The following is a 20,857-nucleotide window of genomic DNA, read 5'->3' as shown; positions in this document are numbered from 1 at the left end:
TTTGTTTCCATCCCCTGAGCAACATTCTGTACATATTATTTGGCATTTGGACACACATTCGAGTGGGCAACTACACTCACTGTGCTGTGAAAAAATATACAGTATATACAGGAGAAAATCTCTCTTTACTAAGATAAGATGGCTATTTTTGATTGAATAATACAATAGATTTTTAATTATATATTGCTCTTGATCAGCATACCGACATGTCTTGGGAATGTTTTGTCCATACTATGAAGCTAAATGCAAAAAATATGAATACTTCTCAGTATGAAGAACGATAGACTAAAACCATGAATGAGGTTATGGGGTTGAAATAGAATCAAAAGTGTATGTTTTGATTTGTACAGTTATTCAACGACATTTGGGACATTGAGTAATTTTATTTTCCTCAAGGGGAAATTCACCTCACACGTCAATGTGTCCTTTGAGTCATCCGATATAAGCTCCAACTCATGACAATAATAATGATGAACGGTATAGAAAATGGATGGATGGATGTTTTTTTTTCTGTCATAAATTGATTTGTGTGCTTGATTCCAACATGAACTCTTTGACTTTACTGGACAGCATTCAATCGCTGAAAACTAATTGGAATTATTCACCTATGCGTAACAGCAGACAGCACACACACAGTGACCTGCCACTGGTGTGAGCTGACAGATGGGATGAAGGCGATTAGTCCATATGGACATTAAAGACTAGCTTCATTAATAACACTGATTCTGTGTCTTTACAGGTTTATGTAAACAGGGTCTCGCGTTAACACATGCAGAGCAGGGTGCTTAGCCAGTGTGGAAAGGTTAATTTGGACACTTACAAAATGTGACACACACTATGATATTAATCAAACTGGATCAGGAAAAATACTCCTTCAGAAAGCTTGAGTATTAACTAGCACAAATTTAGAGCATGGAAATATATTTACAAAACATCCAATTGTAGATGCTAGTGCTGCCTTTATGAATGAATGCTTTTCTAGGTGAGGAAAACAGACCAAAAGTTTTTTTTAACAAGAAAACACAAATTAATTTGCGTGGTTATCACACCATAAAGGATCCAACCAATTTAAAATACCGATCTGCCAGTTTACTTTGATTGACAGAGGTTTCACATCTGCTAGCAAGGTTACAGATGGATAGAACATCTTATGATCTGAAAAAAAATTATATTGCATGTTTGCTTGAATGAGGAAATGGACGAAAGGGGGCTAAATTCTACGTGCTATGAGAATAAAGAGAGAGAACAGGACGCACCTCCTTGACGTGCGTGTGGAAGGAAACCGACATATCCAGCAGAACCTTGCGTTGTTCAACACGTCGTACAAAGTCCTGGATGCGATCTTCAAGCTGGTGGGCAGCCTGGTAAATTTCCTCTGGGTCACATTCTCCCGTCTGAGCCAACTGCTCTGCCGCCTCGAGCAGCTTGTCAGCATTAGTGTAGGTGTTCTGTAACATGAAGATTGCAGAAAATCAACCGAGTAATCGACTGTCTGGCAAAAATTAAGCAACTTAAAAAGAACTGACATAGTTTCGTACCAACAACCTAACATTTTGTTTATTTTTGAATGGATCGAAATACAGATACATACATAGCTAAAACATAGATTGACAGTTTAACTTTTCAAGCTCACCTGTGCAACCTCTTCAAAGTCCTCATGTCTCTTCTGCAATGCTCGTGCTCTGTGCAAAGACTTTCCGACACCAGTGTGTTTACTCAGGAAAGCCTCACCGTGATTTTCTATCCAGTCCAGTACCTTGAAACACACACAGTGGACAGATATTTTCATTTTACTTTACAAAACTGATTCTAGAAATTGAGTTGATAATGCAGTACAATTTTAAAACCAGTAGATGGTGCACCTGACTGTAAAGGGGCCTACCCATTTGAATTACGTACAAGGAATTGTCATCTACTCTATATATCCTGTTCATGTGCCTGCTTCATTTGCTTGTCTTCCTAACGTACTGATCTCTGCCGAGATGAAAATGTTTTCATTCAAAGCTACATCCAGAAACGTGACATCAACATTGACACGGCAAATTAGTTTGTGCCTTCACCAACGTTAACGATTATAGAACATATATAATATATATGGGCTAATATACAATATGCATACATGAGCTGATGATATAAATGTCATGCTTATTTCAAAGTCTCAGACAATGTTTTGATAATAGACATTCCCAATGCCCTCCGCACACTATGAGGCAGCAAACTGCATCACCATGGAAACCACTACCAAGAGAGGCAGGAGAGAGACGTGGCAGGATAGAAGATGTGCAAACCGGAATCATTGAGATGCTGCATAAAAGAGATGGAGGATGAGAGTGTGAGGGGGAAGCAAGCCACATAAGAGTTCATGCCCGAAGGGTAGAAAGAGAGAAGGAACCCGTACACCAACTCAGTAGTTTTGATCTAAGAGCATTGCCATTGAGACTGTCTCATGGCGATTTGCTCAGTCGACAGATGATCTCCCTTGAAAAACCCAAGAGGAAGAAAATAAGTCTTTGGAGAAGCTTGATGCTCATCATTTGAGGTCTTCCATCTCATGCATTGTGCACATTGGAGTTGAAATGCTCGCCGTTAAGAGTAATACAAAAAAGTCATGAATTATAAATTGCTGCATTTAACATTCAATAATATGAGTGTTGCTTACTTGCTGTACATCCTGCTGGAAAACACACAGCTGCAGACGTTGGTGAAGGCGAACTTTGCGATGCTGCCAGATGTTCTCCAGCTGCCTCTGATGATGGAGCACCTCGTGGATAATGTCCAGGACGTGGTGGACCGCCTTGGAGTAATTTGCTGATGCCATCAAAGAATCCGTGCTTCCTGGGGTCAAAGGTCGCTGTAGCTTGTCCAAGAGCGACTTTCCATCTTGGCTCACCTGGTAATGGTGAGTTAAAAAAAATATATCACTATTACTATTACAGCTACCAAAAACAACCATCCACATTAAGCATTTATCAATTACCAAATGCATCATGCAGTTTGCCTTAGATTTTTTCATTCATCTGCATGTAATTTTCTCAATTAGCCATTATTGCAGCCATGCATTATGATCTTATCTTTTTACAGTCGATTTTAATTTTGCTTTGTGCCAGTTATAGTCTTGTTTGCATTTTACGAGCTCAGTCGGATGGGTGTGAATATTGTGTACTGACCTCCGAGTAAGCAGTGGTAATGTGCTCATATAGGCCCTGATGGCGGTGGATTGTGTCTTCCAGATCCTGCAGTTCTGACGGTAATTCTCCTTCACCGCACGCTTTGCACCATGGCTCCACTTTACTCATGTACTGAGAGGAGAACAAACAAAAATTGTATACATTAATTATGTCAGAGAAACAGTAAAGTATTGAAACTGATATTTTCGTTTTCTTTGTCCATACATCCACACAAATGTCCGTTTTCATTCATGTATGTATATACCTGGTCAGCTTTCTGGTGGAAACTGGCAGACATCTCCAGTAAGGTGCTGCGTTCGTCCAATGCTGCAGCGAAGGCCTTCCACTCTTGTTCCAACTGGCCTGAAATCTGCTGGATCTGCTGGGAGGCGTAGTGGCCTGATTCCAGGAGCCGATTCCCAACTGACATAATCCGATTGATGTTCACATACACATTCTGTAGACATGAAGACGCACAAAATACATTGAGAAAAAAAGCTTTACATCACTTTCATTTTTCAATTTAATTATAATAGTATTATTTCTTTTTAAATGGTATTCAATTTCTGAATCAATGGCCTCTCATGATGAAAAACAGATGGCACAACATAGAGTGGATACTGCTGTTTGATTAAAACTCTGCACACAAGTTGATGTAAGTAAAATATAAACAACAGCTGGTATCAGTACATACTGAGTCCTGTCATGTTTGCTTATCTGGTCCAGTTTAACCATGCCTAGTAGCTAAAATACAGTTGTGCTTCAGCTAAACATTGTAGGGAATTGTTCCTTTTTAGGATCAATTTGAGCACTTGAGGAACTTTCCAAATAAAATGTCAGATTTGTCCAGCATTGTGCACGTGTGAATTCTATATTGATATGTAGATTGCATTGAAATAAACATGTACATATAAGGCAAACCATTTTTATGCACACATTAATGCCAATGTTTCATTATAGTCTTCTTTGGTCATCAAGCATTTGAATATGCAATGCTTGAAATTCCAGCATTTTTTAAGAAAGTCATGCACCCAAGGGATGTGGAAAGTGGAAACCCTAAAGTATGTGGCATTTATTTTGCAGGCCACAATTATAATCTGACAGCGCAAGCAATACAAGAGGGAGTAAAAGTCAATACTTCTCAATGCATAACTTTTGTGGACATTATTAAGTAATTCACATGGGAGACGTAAATCCCATTTGACTAATAAGAAAAAAACGATTTGCCCTGCAAACGTCATTTCTTTTTTTTTTTTTTTTTTAAGAGCAGGGCTTCAAGCTGTTGTGTGTAGATAGGCACAGATCAGCGAACACTAATTAACACACTAGTAACAGTCTGTTATTCTATTCAATTACTGCTCCAGGCGCCTATTAGGCTTCTTACTTTTCTTGTCTTGATCACAATGGGAAGGGAAGATTAACTAAATATTAACAACAGCCCCAAAAGAGAGACAGGGTGGTTTGTGCATATTGAACGAGCTTTCATCAAAACTATGAAACCATTCGGGATCAGTGATGTGCTCTGTTCTTAACCGCAAGGCTTTGGAACAGATTTTCTGATATTAGGACAGAATGCAGTGTTATGCATCACAGATTTACAGCCAAAACCAGACTTGCTACTGGGTATCAGCAGCGTTGCACTCAGCCTGATGTTGCGAAGCAGCGGTGCGCTTAAAGCTTAAGCTCACATGAGCACTTGAGGACTCCAACAGTCCTCAAACACACAGCAGTTGGTAAAGAACACAAAAGAACAGCAGTGCATAGAGGAACTTTAATCCTATTATACAATTTCACAAATCAAACATCCCGGGAGAAGCCATCTTATGAATAGTGGCTTGAAGGTATTATCCTGCAGGAAACTTGGGATTTTCAGTGAGGAAAACAGGGGGACAGGTATTGGGCACACATGTATGTGGTCATAAAGAGAATAACAGTGGCATAGAGTTACCAAGTTGCAAGCAATGCACCTGATGGCCCTTTGAACCATCTGTAAGGCATTATGAATGAGATGAATTGACAGAGGCTGGACGACTAGAAAGCATCCAGAGGTAAAGGCTTAATGTGAAACTGATGGAACGAGTAAAGGCTGGGTTAGGGTAGAGGGAGCCGGTATTCCTAATTTAAACCTGATAAGGGCAGGGGTCAAGACAAAGCAGGAATGTGTATGTGTAAAAATGTATCAAATTGTTTTTTTGTTGAATTGAAATGTGCTAAATTTGAAAAGCGTTTGCTGTGGAAATAACAGGCTCACTAAAAATATAATCTTTAATCTTCATAGTCCCAAAATGACAAAGAAATATATCATTTATACAGAATACACTAAGAAAGTTTTTAGATGACACATCATGAGTGTTTCACAAAAGGCATGTGCCAAGCTTTTTTCACTGGAGAAGATCTGTAATTTGACTGTTGTTTTGCTTTAATTCCAACAGAAAAATAAAACAATCTGATTTGCTCGTGTATTGTTCTTTCACACACTGCTTTCAACCAGCCATGGAAGCAACAGGAAAGGGAAACGAGTCTTCCTGTGGAAGAATGGGTGGTCACTTTGAAACGAGCTTGTGTGTGTTTTGTTCTTATATGAACACGCTTATTACTGCAGGGTTTTTTTATACTACTGTTGTCTCAGGAGTGATTAGTTCATTCTGACCCAAAGGGTTGACACAACTGGCTTTGGGCAGTTTTTATTATTAATTTTATTTTAGACGTATATTATTTATACAAAGTAGCTTGAGTCCTGTCATAGCTCTAAATAAATCCAGTGGTCAAGTCACAAATTTAGGTTTACCTGCACATTCTAATGTGAGTCCAACTACAAGAGCAGTTCAAAACCTCTCAACAAATGCATTTTTAGACAAACACATTGTATCCCGAAACACATCAGCTTGACTGCCTGTAATGCATTCCAACAGACAAGTGAGTGACAGCTCCATTCCAAATGTAGATGCTCTGGCTAGTGATGAAAATTTAATGAGTTATATTTTAAGGAATCTTACAATACTTCAAATTTGATGGAGATACCAATTTCAAAGGCCCCCTAAAAAATGTTAACATAGAGAGTGACCTGTGTTCTGTGCACATATGCAGGCACATGTACCTTGATTAATTATCGGTACCTGATGTTATGGCCATGACACTCAGATTACTGCTAGGTTTGTAGTAATATCTGCCGGAGACAAGCTTCAGATGTGAGGAACATTAAAAGACATGAATGAGATCATACACGGTCAAACATTGATTTTTACACTCTGTACTTGCACTGAGGAAATCCATTTGGCTCAGAAATATTTTGATGTGAACAAGCATATCAGACCGCAGGGTCAATACAGTTTAATGTCCTCGAGCAGTTAGGAAAGGAGCTTTGCTGGCTCGAGCAAGCAGGGCAGCAGAAAGCAGCACACTTTGGGAGGGGCAGGGAGGCAATATAGGTCAATTATGGGGACAGCGCTGTGATAAAATACGACAGAGCGAGGCTGAGTGGCAAACGGCTGAATAATAGGACAGACGCAGTGGCAAGTCACAGCCAAAGAAAGGGGAAGGGTTTAGGAGAAAGACTGAGAAGAGGAGGGTGTGTGTGTGTGTGTGTGTGTGTGCGTGTGTATGTGTGGAGTGTTAGTGGTTACTGTGAATGACAGTAATGATGATAGCTGGCGATTGCAGCTCCTCTGCGTGTGTGCGTACATAGATTTGCACAACACAGGCCTCTTACCATGCAGTTCATTGCAAAGTGGTTGTGCTGCGTCTGCAGCTCGACAGCATGCTGGTGGTTTCCCCCAATTTCGGTGTAGCTGGTGAGGAAAAGACCCTTGTTGTGCATGATCCAGTCGAACATCTGGCATCAGACAAGGGGAACAAGAAGCAGTTAGACGATAGAATGGACCAAATGTGTTCCCTTTCAAGAGGTGGCTAAATGAGATGGTTTATGGAAGGTTTTAACTATAATCACTGACATCAGAGGTGTAATGACACTAACGGAACAAGCTGTTTAAAAATTGACTTGAATTTGCAACAACTGCACAATCTAATGGGATGAGATACAAAAACAGAGCCAGGGTAGACAAATTAGTTTTGACAGTCAAATCTTTTCAGCCAGGTTTTTTTTTTTAAGCTTTTGGACAAAATTTGAATAAATATATACACACAGAAAAATATTCAGGACCATGTTTTTGTAATACCACATTTGGAGCAAAAACACACATTGTGCAGGGAATTCAGATGTATGCATATTTATATTTTACTTTTTTCAAGTTGACAAGCCATAAATACTGTTTTTACTCAAAACAATTTGGTATTATTAGAGAAACATTTCAAGTATGTTATCTGAAATGCAAGTACTTTTCAAATCCTGTATGCATCGTCTCCACTGTGCTTCCAACTTTGCATGGGCTTCAGTGGCTCCTTCCATGCTTGGTTTATAGTTTGGAAATGTGTGTTAAATTACAGCCCTGAAACGCTTCACAGTGGGCTGCCGCATTTGCCCACGGCACTGCACGGACCTTATGGGAGCTACATTTATCCGCTCTGCACATGCCACTCAACTCACATGGAATACTGATGAAAAACATGCACTCACACACAATCGCCACTATTTTCATACACATTGTATTTTTTTGGACTTAAAACTTAAAATCTTATATCTGAAAGAAAAAATAAAAATCCCAAACCAGACTTGTTCATTGAGACTGCACCTTATAACGTGCAGTCAGAAAAAAATCTCTGCATCTTACATGACGCTTCTTGTTAGTGTTCTCATTTGAAACCAATTCACACTCTTCGGGTGCGCTACTTAGCAAAATGACAATAACTTCACAATCGCCACACAGCAACAGATATATTAATGAAGGTCATAAAAACACAAAATAGTATGGAGAAAACCTATTATGCCTTAACCTATCTATATGTTTGCATTTATGTGAATTTGATTGATGTGTCTCATTGGCCGATGATGTGCACCACTGAACAAACTCACTTTATCACAGGCTAGTCTCACACATCTCACTGCATTACACATGCCAATACACATGCACAAATTACGTGAAATAAACTTGTCACGCATCATTATACAAATGCGTGCAAATTAGCCAATGGGTAAGACACAGCAATTCCCTTAGATATAAATAAATCACGGTGACTTTTTTCTATAGGATAAGGAGTTTTCATGTCATCTGCACCTCACGACTCTCCATTAGAGGTAGCGGCATTTCCTGCATGCTTTATCGCTCTTACAATTAACACTTGTGACTGATTAATGTGTTATTGTGTGAGTTTGACTTGGCTTGTCGGACTGCGATAGCGTCCCTTAGGCCACCAGTCCCAGTGCTTCAGATTGGCCACTCTGGACCTGCTTATGCCCATACTGTTATCAGTACCTAATCCAAAACAATATTTTATTTTCACTTCTATTTGCAGGGAACACTATCAGGGAGCCAATACGTCCCACTACAAACAAAGCTAACATTGCGTGTGTACTAAAATTATTCTGCTGACTAAAATGTGCGAGGGTCATGTCATGTTTTTAAAAACACCATATGAGACATTAGATGGGACCTCCTAAACCACATGATGTTTTGGTGGTTTATCTCATATATCAGGATACAAACCGTGCAGATGCATTATCCTTTTTAAAAGTAGAGAAAAGCATTCTGACCTTTTCTGCATCCTGCTCGAAAAGACGCAGCTGGAAACACTGGTCCAGTTTCAGCTTCCTCATGTGCCACAACTGCTGCAGGTTCTGGCGTGTCCCGTGAAGTTTATCCAATAAACTAGTCACTTTAGCTCCTAGGTTGTGAGCATCTGCATGCGTGTGAAAGCCATGGTGGTGATCGTTGGATTCTCCACTGGCACTGCCAATTCGGTTCCCATACACACTTTCGACATTAGTCCCGCTTCCCACAGTTTGGGACTGTAGCCTTTGCAGCAGTCTGCGCCCCTGCGTGTCCAACTCTTCCACTGAAGCTTTAGTGGCTCTTTTCTTTAGTGCCGCATGCTCCTCCATAAGACGTCGAGCCCCCTCCAGGTCCCGTGGGAGATCTCGCTGGGACAGAGTTTCTTGCAGCTCCTCCAGGCGTGCCAAAGCTCGTGCTGCATCGCTGGCAAAGGTTTCAAATGAGAGCCGTACCTATGGAAAAATTCAAAAGTTTTTCAAAGTGGAAATATACATCAAGTGAGTCCACAGCTAAGCTGAGAGTATTTGCATGTACTAAATGCAGCTTTTTGGTTCGAGAAAGCAGCCAAACCTCGATCCAGTCATCATGGTTGTACTCTAAGCTGCCATCAAAGTCGGCTGTCAGCTGCGACGGGTCCACAATTTTGGATAAACCTTCTAAAGAGACCATTACTGTCTGTTGGTGTCACAAAGCAAACAAATAATGAAGGTCAAAAGGACAGCAATCATCATTGACGTCACAATCTTAAAAAACAAATCACGAATATGTCAAAATATTTCCCACAGTTAAACTTAACAACCACAAAGAATGTAGAGCTTTGTTTGGATTTTCACATCTACTGTTTGGACAGGTGTGAAAACATTCCAGTCACTTCATGTAACAGACATTGTTATTGTTAATTAGACAGAGGGATATAGAGGAATGAAATAAGAATTAATAACATACTGTTGATAACTGATAAAAATGCCTAACAAATAGCCTGGTTTGTCTCATTAAATAACATCTATATCAAATTTATATTGACATCATGAAAAATCTTTTATAGAAACATTTACCATTTTTGTTCAGGTTTAACAAGACAATCCCTTCCAGTTTTTGAATATAATTACATTTGTGTATTAAGACATATTTAGCCTCTTAAAATGTGGCACAGACTTTTATACTGAGATATACATAAGTCGAACGGTTCTAAACAATAAATGCCAGAAGGTAGACAGTAACACTTATGAGTAGCCCTAAATAATTTGAGGGTTAATGCTATTTATTCGATGCTAACCTAAACCTAGTTCCTAGATTCATACAAGCAGCTTGTCATAGTCTAAGTCACCACGAGGGTGAAATGCATCATGGTGTCCTATATATCCAGTTTCCATAGTAACTGGGTCAGGACTAAATATACCAGCCTCACATGTCCACATGGGACAGAGGAGTGCCACTGTCACTGAGCAGCAATGCAATTAGCACTGATAAAATAAGACTGATAGCTGTACCAAACCAACTTTCCTAAAAAGAAAAAAAAAAGTCAATAATAATAATACAATGTTTATGTATAATTTACTAAATCCAACCCAGTCAAGTGAAATACTTTTGCGAAACAGTCCAACAGTCACGTACACCCCCTACCTCAAACTCAAACTTGGAGCTGCCGAAGTTGGTCCTCTGCTTCTGCCAAAAGTTATCCGGCTTGATGATGAGGGCGACGTGGATGCAGGAAGGGAAGGACTCCTGCAGGATTTTCAGCAGAGGCTTGATGCTGTCCCATTTGGAGCCACGCATGTCCACAATGACTGTGAAGCCATGTCTGACCACCTCCTCACTGCAGTACAAATTACACATTAAGAAATAATGTGACATTTTGATAAAATCAGTTCTGGTGAACCATGTCATTTTGTATTACCTCAGCATGAAAACACACCATAACAAACCACAATGTAAATTAAGTTAATATATGCCAAACCACATCTAGTTGCAACAGTTGAGCATTCAGTTTCCAACACTGCTTACCGCGAGTCCCACGGCCTATAAGTCCATAAAAGGTAATTTCTTGGAGTCAAAAGGTTTAAATCAGAATCTGTCCAGTTAGGATAGCAAAACAGACACAGGGCCTCCTGCTCTAACTCGCTCTGACCTCACTATGAAAACAGATCCACAGCCGCCAAAGGGCTCGATAGAAAAAAGAGGGGAGGGATCGACGGAGAGAGAGAGAGAGAGAGAGAGAGAGAGAGAGAGAGAGAGAGAGAGAGAAAGAGAGCAAGGGGAAAAAAACATAAACCGAAAAGTCAATGAGTAAAATGGAAAAAAAGAAGATACGAGATACATCCACTTTGAGAACATTAATCACTTGAAAGAATACCTCCCTTCCTAAACTGTAAAGTGTTGCAAAAAATGGACAGAAAAATAATTCTAAAGCGCAAAGTCAGAGAAAAGCAAATACTTATTCAATAGTATAGCTACAATCACTATTTCCATGATGCTTTCCACATATGTGAGCCCATAAGAATGGGAACGTACATCTGCTAAAATGTCCATTTTTGTTAGCACTGTGAATGTAGTCAACCACCTTTGACAAAGAGGGGTAAATGTTTAGTTGATGGTGCATGTGTAATGTATGTGGGCACACATGCTGTGTGTTATTCTTGCCTTGGGATAGTTGCCAGGTAGGCTACGAGCCTGCGAAGGTCTTCTGCTCGTATTCTATCATGGTTGCTGCGTGCTGGGAAAGTGAGAACAGGACCTCCTCGTCTATCTCTGCCTCCTGCATGTAGTTTGGGAGAAATGATTTTATTCTAAATACATTCCAGAATAGTCAGATCCTAGATCACCTATGAAGAACATTAACAATCTATTAATTAGTTAATTACTGCACTTTTAATGTTTTGGGAAATGTTCTGAACTCCTGTTTTGATGCCAATGTTGGAATGAACTAAATACCTTTGCCTGGAGGAATTGTGCCCCAGCCAAGGTCTGCATGGATCTAGCTCAAGTTCCCGTAGGTGATGTCATGTTTTTCTTCTTTACACCAAACTATTTTAGGCTCACCAACTGGCACTTCGGCGGGTTGCACCAAAGTGATGCCTCAAGACTAGTGTCAAGACATGATTTATCAACAAATAACTTCACAAAACTCACTGAATTCTTAACAATTGGTTGATTGATTAAAAGGCCCATTGTTACTTTGAACGCTTCCCTATTGTCACAGACCTGAACTCTTCAAATGACATTTATGTATGTTGATAAAGGCTGTGTTATTTTATAAATAGTAAAAATTCATAAAATACCTAAACTATCTAATAGAGGAAAATGAACAAAATACGTGTATTTTAAAATGACTGCGCTTTGTATTGTGACTAACTTCACATAGACATACAGACACACGAATGAAGTATAATTCAGTGAGTTGACATGCTGCCCCCCCCCACAAAAAAACAAGCTGCATTCTTTTCTTAGACACTTTTTGTCCTTCCCACTGTAAGTTATCATTCGACATTTGCCTCGTCCCACTTCCTAATTCCACCCCCGGTTGTCAAGGTAACAGAAGCACATTGGACATTGGTCTGACAGGATGAAGGAGGGCTGAGAAGTGGCTCATTTCCATAAAACAGTCATTTCTCAAACACAGGTATATTATAAGAAAAGACAAAACAAAATTATGCAGAAATTATGCATTTAAGCAGCACAGCTATTGTATAATGTTGTATGATGTGATAATCTGATGTATGCGTCTGACCTGAAAGAAAGGCCACCTTCTCCTTGAGGATGGGAAGCACATCAATGGCCTTCATATCTTCATTGCGATGAAATCCTACACAAGGCGCACAAGCAACAAAGTCAAAAAGACAAGGCTGTATTGTGAACAAGAAATGAAAACAACAACAACAGGATAATAACAAATTACATTAATAAGACAATTTTCATTTGGGCCAATGCGATGCGGGCAGTTGAGAATGAGCTCATTATAGCTCCACCTAATTTGCTATTGTAGGCTTGTCAACGCTTAAGGACTATTTGAGAAGGCAAGGTAGATATTTTACTTACACTCACGCCAAAACATTATTTCTAGAAGTGCATTTAGGGTGATTATCCTGCTGGGGGACACATGATTTGAGACTAAGAACAAGCTTTCTATCACTGGGCAGCAGTTTGCTCGCATACTTTGAGCCTTGAAATTTTGTCACCCCCTGTACAGGAACAAAACATCCTGCACTAGATTCAGCGAAACAGACCCAAAGAATATTCAAAGCCACATTGTTGTACTCTAAAATTACAATAGTTTATTTGACAAATATAAAATAAATCATTTATATTGGTGGGGTAGTGCTGATTAATTGTTAGGTGCTGTCTTGGTCTCATGATGTCAAAGTGTGAACAGTATAATAAAGACGAGTCTTAAATTACCAACTCTAATTGAACCATATCAGATATTCTTCACAAGCTTCTAGTTTTTCAGAGTACTCTTCAGGCATTACTGGACTTATTCAACATCAAAGATGCAAGTCTCGCATTAACTATGAACTCTCATTTTCATGCTCTCAAAAATCACCTTTGATGTGTGAACATCTGATATTCCTCGTGCAGCACAAAGAATTTGGGTATATACAGTAGAGGCCAAAAAAGATAGGACCAATGCATCCTGTGAAAACGACACACCATGGGATGAATTTTAATGACCTAAGTGATCCAAAGTTTTACGAATATTAGGACATGCTATGAAAGTCATTTGTAGTAATTTTTGATGAACTGAAGCGTCTCCATTTAATGCACTCGTCATGATCTCACAATTTGTGCTATAAGAAATCTGCCAAATGTGATTATGATGAACAGCGAGTCGGAAAAATCACATACATGCAACATACAACTCAACAATAAACCGCAGGACTAAAATATTAGCTTCCACACTGTCATTCATGAAATGCCATCATCACTTATGTTTGCACATAGTAACACAAATGTAACAATACAACAGCAGCAATCATCTCGGTTCACTTCAAATAAACTCATTAATTAGTCTGCCAAGCATGAATCAAACATGTTCAATCACAGACTGCTAGTGCGTAGCACACTCATAATGAGAGCAATCTATTTTACAGACAGTCAGAGCCCCTGTAGTATTACCTGCAATTTATAGTCTTGGTCACTGTGGGCGCTTTCTAATATGTAATTTGATGTCGAAGGTGAATGGATAGCAGAGAGTGAAGGTATTTTAGCAAAATTCTATAACATGTCCAGCATCTAGTTGATCAGCTGAACACATAACAGGTACCAAATCAGATAGCAACAAAGGTTCTTTTAGTTGACGAAAACTAATGAAATTATAAGATTAAAATTGGAAAAAAAAAAAAAAATGAAATTACTCTTGAAAACTACAATAAGCTAACTACAACAGTTTTCACTTTTGTCAATCAATTTCAAATTTCAAATTAGCGATTACTGTATGGCCATACAGAAGAAAGAAGGCCAACAGTAGTCTGGGGATTCTGTGTTTACTTTGTTGCACAATACTTTAACACAAATCTTTAAAAACATGAATGTATGAAGTAATTCTGTCCATCAGACATACTCTACCTTATGTTTTGTTCTCGGTCAACAAATACTGCGCCCATATGTCTTAATGCTGTTAACGTTTGATTGCACTTAGGCCAGTACAGTCTCGTGTGCAACCAACTTGAGAAATTATGATAGGTGTGAGGGAAGTAGATACATTTAAAATTCTAATTGGCTGGTAACTTTAGAGAGCCACCAACCACATTGGCTGGTGATAAAGTTAATTTATAACCCTGATTATAACCCTGGTAACAAAGCAGGAGTGCAGGATGCTTATCCTTCAATTGGAACACACACAAAATGACATATTATTGCATAATTGCATGCAAACGCACATTCTGCATCGTGACAACAATAAAAAAAAAAATCTATCACCCTGGTAACCTAAATCGTACCGCTTAAGCCTGGTTTACTGAGCAGTATATTTGGAGTCAGCTTCATAACACTGCTTTTAAGGACTCTCAAAGTGTACAATAGAGTATAGTACAATTTGTTTGTCACTTTTATTGGTAACATGACCATATTTGGGAGGAAAACAGTTTATAAACTTGTCAATTGCATTTAATTGCAAATATTCCTTGTATTTTATTTTTAAAATCACATTACATCAAGTTCCCAGTGATATGAAATAGATCATTCAAAGGTCAGCCACTGCTCGGTTTTTAGACGTGATGTTCGAGGCAACCCAAAACCACTGAATACAGAGGGGGAGACAAAATTAAAGCTTACACGTTGAGGTCACAGAATGAGCGTGGGACTATACAAGTTCATGGTTGGCTTTAAAATTAGGTCTCAGCAGGATGTCTTGGCTTTGTTTGATATCAAAGTAAAACGGTGCATTGTGAAAACATTTCACATGCAATGGGGGCATGAAAGGAAATTCTCTCAGATTGATGATGCTCAAGCATTCTTCACTTCGGAGTTACAGTTTGAATACTCGAGGCAAAATGTTTAGCCTCTCAATGACACATGCCCATGTAAACATGCATGTATAAATTTCAGCTCTTTTTAATAGGATGCATATTTGAATACGTCCAAGCCGCTTTCACAAGGGGCTCTCACTGTGATTGTGCAGAGTTCTAAGAAAAATATGTTGTCTCTGTGGACAAGAGTGCTAGATCCATTACATAGCATCCCATCCTAAGAGCAGCAAAAGCAAGCACACTCCATTCACGAATGAGCACATTATCAATAGGTATTTTGCCTCGCACCCGGAGCGAGTAGTTGAAAGATTTCCCTATGGGGCCTGTTGCTCAGATTTACCTTCAAATGTATAATAGTTTCTAGTGATGGAATGGTGTGTATATGTCTGCAACTGCCTCTGGTGTTTAGGGATGTTAAATCAGGCTAACACGGGGTACACTGAAAGTGTTTACCGTATAAACCAAGTGTGTAATGACCAATTACAAGCTGAATGTTTGTCCCCGGTGTGACAACCATTCACATGTTGCCACTGTGCTGTGAGACAACAGCTATGAGCAAAATGACGGTGTCTTTCAAACTTTATAGTATATTTATCGACACAAATTTTCTGTTATTTAAGTTGAACATCTATGTCTCAATTAAACCACCCCTTTTCAAAAGTGTAGTTGTGTGACCTTCAGCTTCAGCTGGTAGAAGGCCTGAAAACTGTGGCAGGCTCAACTTTCATTGGGTTTCTCATATTGTTGTGACAGTGTGACTTACCGCAAAAATAACACTTCACTACTACCACCGCCCCTCGACCTGGATATAACCCCAAAAACATGGCTATATTACTATGCCACAACAAATGGGATATCAGGAAAATTTGTAGTGATGGAGAAAATATCACAGTTCTGTATGTAAAAATGATTCAGATTAAAACCGTAAACCCTTTAGCATTGGACCCTGTGTACTCCATGCAAGCAAAAATACATAATTATAGGTCATGTTTACTGGCACATTTTCAATTCAAAAGCTGCATCAAGAGAAAAGCAGAATGGAGGCAAATTGTTTCACAGATCTAATTATGAGGACAGTGAGGTGTATAATTCAAGCAGTTTCTTTCTTGCATTGTCTCCTAGTAGTCTTTATATAACACATGTGGTTTCATGGTGCTACTACAGCTGTTTGTGTTAATTTCACACCTTGGTGAGCCTGATTAACAACCTTTCCTCTGAGCAGAATTAACAAATATCCTAGTTATTCCCATTGGCTTTGCTCTCATCGTAGATGACGCGTTGTATCGCTCTCTGTCCCTCTATTTCCATAGTTAATGTTCCCCTCGGCCTCACTATTGGCAACCGTCTGCATCACTCACTTAATGCTTTCTTATTTAAGAAACCTTGAGTCCGGGGTCAACAGTAGCTCAATAAGCCTGACAATATTACACACTAGTCTTTTAGGCAGACATCTTAATAGCATTCATTCAATTTCAAGGTAAATGGAAATTATGGATTCAGGAAATAGTACCTGGTTAGGTAAGTGCTCTAAGTAGTGTGAGGCAGTTTGTGTCTAAGAAGGAAAGAGTTGTAGTCTCGAGTTGGTGATTATGTAAAGCACTTTCAATCCTTTTTATATACCAATATAAAGGACTTGAAATCTAGCAAATCCAGATGAAATCTGGACTTGAAATCTGGCAAAGCCAAGTGAAAACAGTTGGTACAGCCAGAAATCAATCAATCAATCAATCAATCAATCAATCAATCAATCAATCAATCAATCAATCAGACTCACTCACTCACTCACTCACTCACTCACTCACTCACTCACTCACTCACTCACTCACTCACTCACTCACTCACTCACTCACTCACTCACTCACTCACTCACTCACTCACTCTCTCTCTCTCTCTTTTTAACTTACAGTAACCCTTATCTTATGCTCAAATAATTACAACTTTACAATTGCTACAATGTGCTTCACACAAAAGATTCAGATTTGGCTGGGTCTTCTGTAAGAGTTTGCATAGCAATGTGCGGGATATTTTCTTACAATTTAACACAGTACTAAAGCACCACAGACATTTGTAAAAACACATTCTATTTATACAACTGCATTTTGCAGTCCAGGGATCCTGCAGATTGCAGCGGGTCCACACTTTGTATTTAATTCCATCATCTTGTCAGTCACTTTCATATCTTTAAGACAAAAATAAACCACTAAGAGTCTTGCAGTTATCCGCAATGAGTAGTAAGCTGTGTGATTTGCTGCACTTGCCAAATGAGTTCCCAAGTAGAAGTTGCAACCGATGCATCATTTAGGCCATCTGTGTCAGTATTTTCCACTAATGCACAGCACATGCTCAAAGGCCTAACAAATAATATGCGTGCCTTTAAATAATGCAGCATAGGACATGTAATGGTACCATGTCTGTATTGATATGCATACTCACATTCCACAATTTTCATATTCATCCAGCTAGGTGAAAAGATCATAACACAGTTTATATGGACACACATAGCAACTCCCATAATGACACAATAAAAGATAGATACATAATGATAATTTACGACGTCTTCAAAACGTGTAACAAGAAGTATTGTCTCACATGTTAGGGAGTATCTTTCAAGCAAGCAAATAAGTGAGTGGAAAAAAATAAAATAAAATAAAATAAAAAGAGAAATGCTTTACCTGAGAGTCTGATCAGGACTTTCCCTGCTTGAGCATATTGCCAGCTGTGGTTGTCCAACACCGCCATTGACAAACAAAATGATCCAAAATCCAAGCTGCAACTGCAACACGCTACACGTTATTCAGTTCTCTCATGACTAGCATCCAAAGCAGTTTTTTCACCCTGGCTGTAACATAGTTGCATGGCAAGAAGGGATCCATACAAAAGCAGAGCCATATATCGACGAACGTCCTGTCACCCATTGAGCGGCAGAAATGCAAAGGCACTGCCAGCTCCCTTTTTTGCTGACACAACTGGCTTTTCTTTGCCTTGTCCCCCCATGTCAGCATCCCCTCCCAAAGACAAGATTTAGTAAGAACGAACGCTTTGCATTAAACAGTGTCTCCCCTCAAAAGAAGCTAGTCCCAAAAACGACAGACAGAAGTAAGCCAGCCAAATGCAGTTGTTACTGTTGGATTTACGTCTGAAATAGGCTTAAATAATGATTGGTTATAATCCTTCGTATGCTCTCTCTACTAACATTAAAAACCGTAATATTGGTTTTGGCCACTGTTGACTTATCTCAGAACAAACATGTCAGACTTTCAGCTTCAATTTGGAACATAACAAGCCTCAAATTAATAGTCTGCTTCCACAATATTTTTAGAATCACAAGGAGCATGTGTACTGCGGACACAAAGTTGTCTATTATATCATCTTGACATCACTTAACCACTAAGAAAGTGCAAAAAAATCTCATAAAAGAATTAACAGAGCCATTTTTATCCCCCTGGTTATATGCGTGCCATTTTTTCCCCCAATACTTTAAAATGAATCCCAACTTTCACAAAACAGTGTTGCTTACTATTTGCTAAAGTTTTTTTCCAGCTGAGATTACAAAACAAACAGCTAACTCAGAGTTTGTTTTTCCTCCAAAAGGACTGGAACTGTTATCAGTCATGGGGAAAATAAGAAAATAACAGTCTGATTTACTAAAACTGCAAAACTGGTGCACACTGTGAACTTTAATCTACTAACCGGAGAGCCAGGCGCACTCATGATTGTGAAATTCACAGAATTTCTGGACATTTAATTTTTTGTGGTCTTTTAGGATCATATGCAAATAGAATAATTAGTATATGAAAATAGAATAATTAGCATATACAAATTGAATAATTATGTGCAATTTCATTTGCAAAACCTAAGATGCTGAGTGTGCATCCTTAATTGGCGTGTTGGAAAGACAGGTGAAATTGACACCTCTGTGGGTAACCATAACAAGGACTGAGAGCTGGCCCTTGTGGGACACATCAGCGCTAGAAAAGAGGGAACAAGGTCTTTTTCAGCACTGATTATGCATGTGCAAGTATCTGTTTTTAAGAACTCAATTGAAACACACAGTGCAGCCAGCTGAGTTGCATAAAAACACATCAATGCAGGAGACAAAGCGGCATGGGGGTTGGACTTTGTACAGCTCAAGGAACACCATTCATCAGCTTCCTCAATCCAAACTATCCTCAATCCACCGATTGTACCACCACACAGCAAAACGCAGCCTACAAGCCACAGTGCACCAAATAAAACTTGACAGACAGTGTGCACAAGGGAGAGAAGTGTGTTTGTGTCGGTTTGTGTTTGTGTACATCTTCCCTGCAAGAGTTGCCTCAGAACGCAGGGGAGGAAATAGGAAGTTTAAAGAATGGCTTAGAAATAACAGCACATCAGCGACCCGGACCAGATGGGAGGTGAACTGATGACATGAAATAAAATGTGGAGTTAAGTGAAGAGGGGATAAACAGAAAGCTTCTTTGCAGGATATATTAGACAGGGACTAAATTGAATCAGGATTCGTTGGTTAAATTAATTAAAAAATGTTGGTTTTTGAAAGCAGGGATTCAAAACAGGGATGGACAACTTAGATGTTTGATTCAAAACGTTTTATCTTCATCCCCCTAAGAGCCAGAATGTGTTACACACCGAGTGCCATCGTACTATTGCGTATTGTTGTATGTAAAGCATCCAGCAAGTCATCCAGAAAAACATCTGAGTCTATACATTATTATTAAATTGGTCAAAAAATGCATTTACCTAAGGTGACAAAATTGTACAGGATCTTATTCTTTCAAATGGCAGAGAAACAAAATTCTCAGGATCTTATTCTTTCAAATGGTAGAGAAACTGTGCAGTAAGCAAAAATTACTCACAAGCGCAAACTGCTGCTATGTGACTGCTTTTGTTTAACTTCTACAGAGACACTTAGAAAAAAAAATTCTCATTGATGATAAACAGGGAGTCCCTGCGGTTTATGTTCCAACAAACAGAAAGAAACCAAAAACATGACTGAATCCAATTATCTGTGTGTGTGTGTGTGTTGTGAGCCTGCTTACATGTTTTACATTAAAATCAAGTCTGCTTATGTGCCTCTTTGTTTTCTAATTTCACTCTCCATTGGTAATTTTCTTTTCCCTTACTTTTTCTCTTTTCTCTCAGCCCCACGACTACCAAAGCAACAGCTACTGTACTGCATGCTTCCCTCCTCTCTGCTTCGATTCCTCTGTGAATGGATTCTCACTAGACTTGTCCTCTACAAAGGCTGCTGTCCTGTTGCGTAAACACCCAGCAGACAGGGAACTACAGGCCATGGCTACATAGCTGATCTCCAGCCAGGAGGCGGTCAGTGGATGCAACAGCTCTGGAGCGTTGCTACAGCTCTGAAAACAACTGGCTAAAGCAAACAGGCTTGGTGGACAGAATATCTGCATGCATAAACGCACATGTGTGCGTGCGTGCGTGCACACGCCACCCTAAGGTAATGTATTGCAAAAGGGACTGATCCATAGATGAAGAAATATGACAACACATTTGCTCTAAATTACATACATGAGTCCCCTCAAACTACTAGATTAAA

At 39.2% G+C, this 20,857-nt stretch overlaps 1 protein-coding gene across 3 annotated transcripts in view; it reads right to left on the bottom strand.

The window, feature by feature from the left end:
- triob (trio Rho guanine nucleotide exchange factor b) overlaps positions 1 to 20,857 on the bottom strand; it is a 68,068-nt gene that overhangs the window by 33,978 nt on the left and 13,233 nt on the right. For 2 of the 3 annotated variants that reach the window (XM_088386293.1, XM_088386292.1), the window contains exons 3-13: positions 12,561 to 12,635; positions 11,474 to 11,588; positions 10,457 to 10,649; positions 9,404 to 9,508; positions 8,815 to 9,285; positions 6,877 to 6,999; positions 3,433 to 3,624; positions 3,168 to 3,299; positions 2,660 to 2,890; positions 1,634 to 1,756; positions 1,257 to 1,448 (exon numbers count right to left, since the gene is read on the bottom strand). In XM_088386293.1, coding sequence (XP_088242419.1) covers positions 1,257 to 1,448; positions 1,634 to 1,756; positions 2,660 to 2,890; positions 3,168 to 3,299; positions 3,433 to 3,624; positions 6,877 to 6,999; positions 8,815 to 9,285; positions 9,404 to 9,508; positions 10,457 to 10,649; positions 11,474 to 11,588; positions 12,561 to 12,635 — 1,952 coding nt within the window. Of the gene's footprint in view, positions 1 to 1,256; positions 1,449 to 1,633; positions 1,757 to 2,659; positions 2,891 to 3,167; positions 3,300 to 3,432; positions 3,625 to 6,876; positions 7,000 to 8,814; positions 9,286 to 9,403; positions 9,509 to 10,456; positions 10,650 to 10,837; positions 10,979 to 11,473; positions 11,589 to 12,560; positions 12,636 to 20,857 lie in introns of those variants that run through there. The other variant, XM_088386294.1, reaches the window with a different exon arrangement.

The sequence above is a fragment of the Syngnathus floridae genome, chromosome 10 (assembly GCF_059516105.1).
Source record: "Syngnathus floridae isolate MCC-2025c chromosome 10, RoL_Sflo_1.0, whole genome shotgun sequence".
Taxonomy (NCBI): domain Eukaryota; kingdom Metazoa; phylum Chordata; class Actinopteri; order Syngnathiformes; family Syngnathidae; genus Syngnathus; species Syngnathus floridae.
This window is presented reverse-complemented; position numbering and strand designations above follow the sequence as displayed.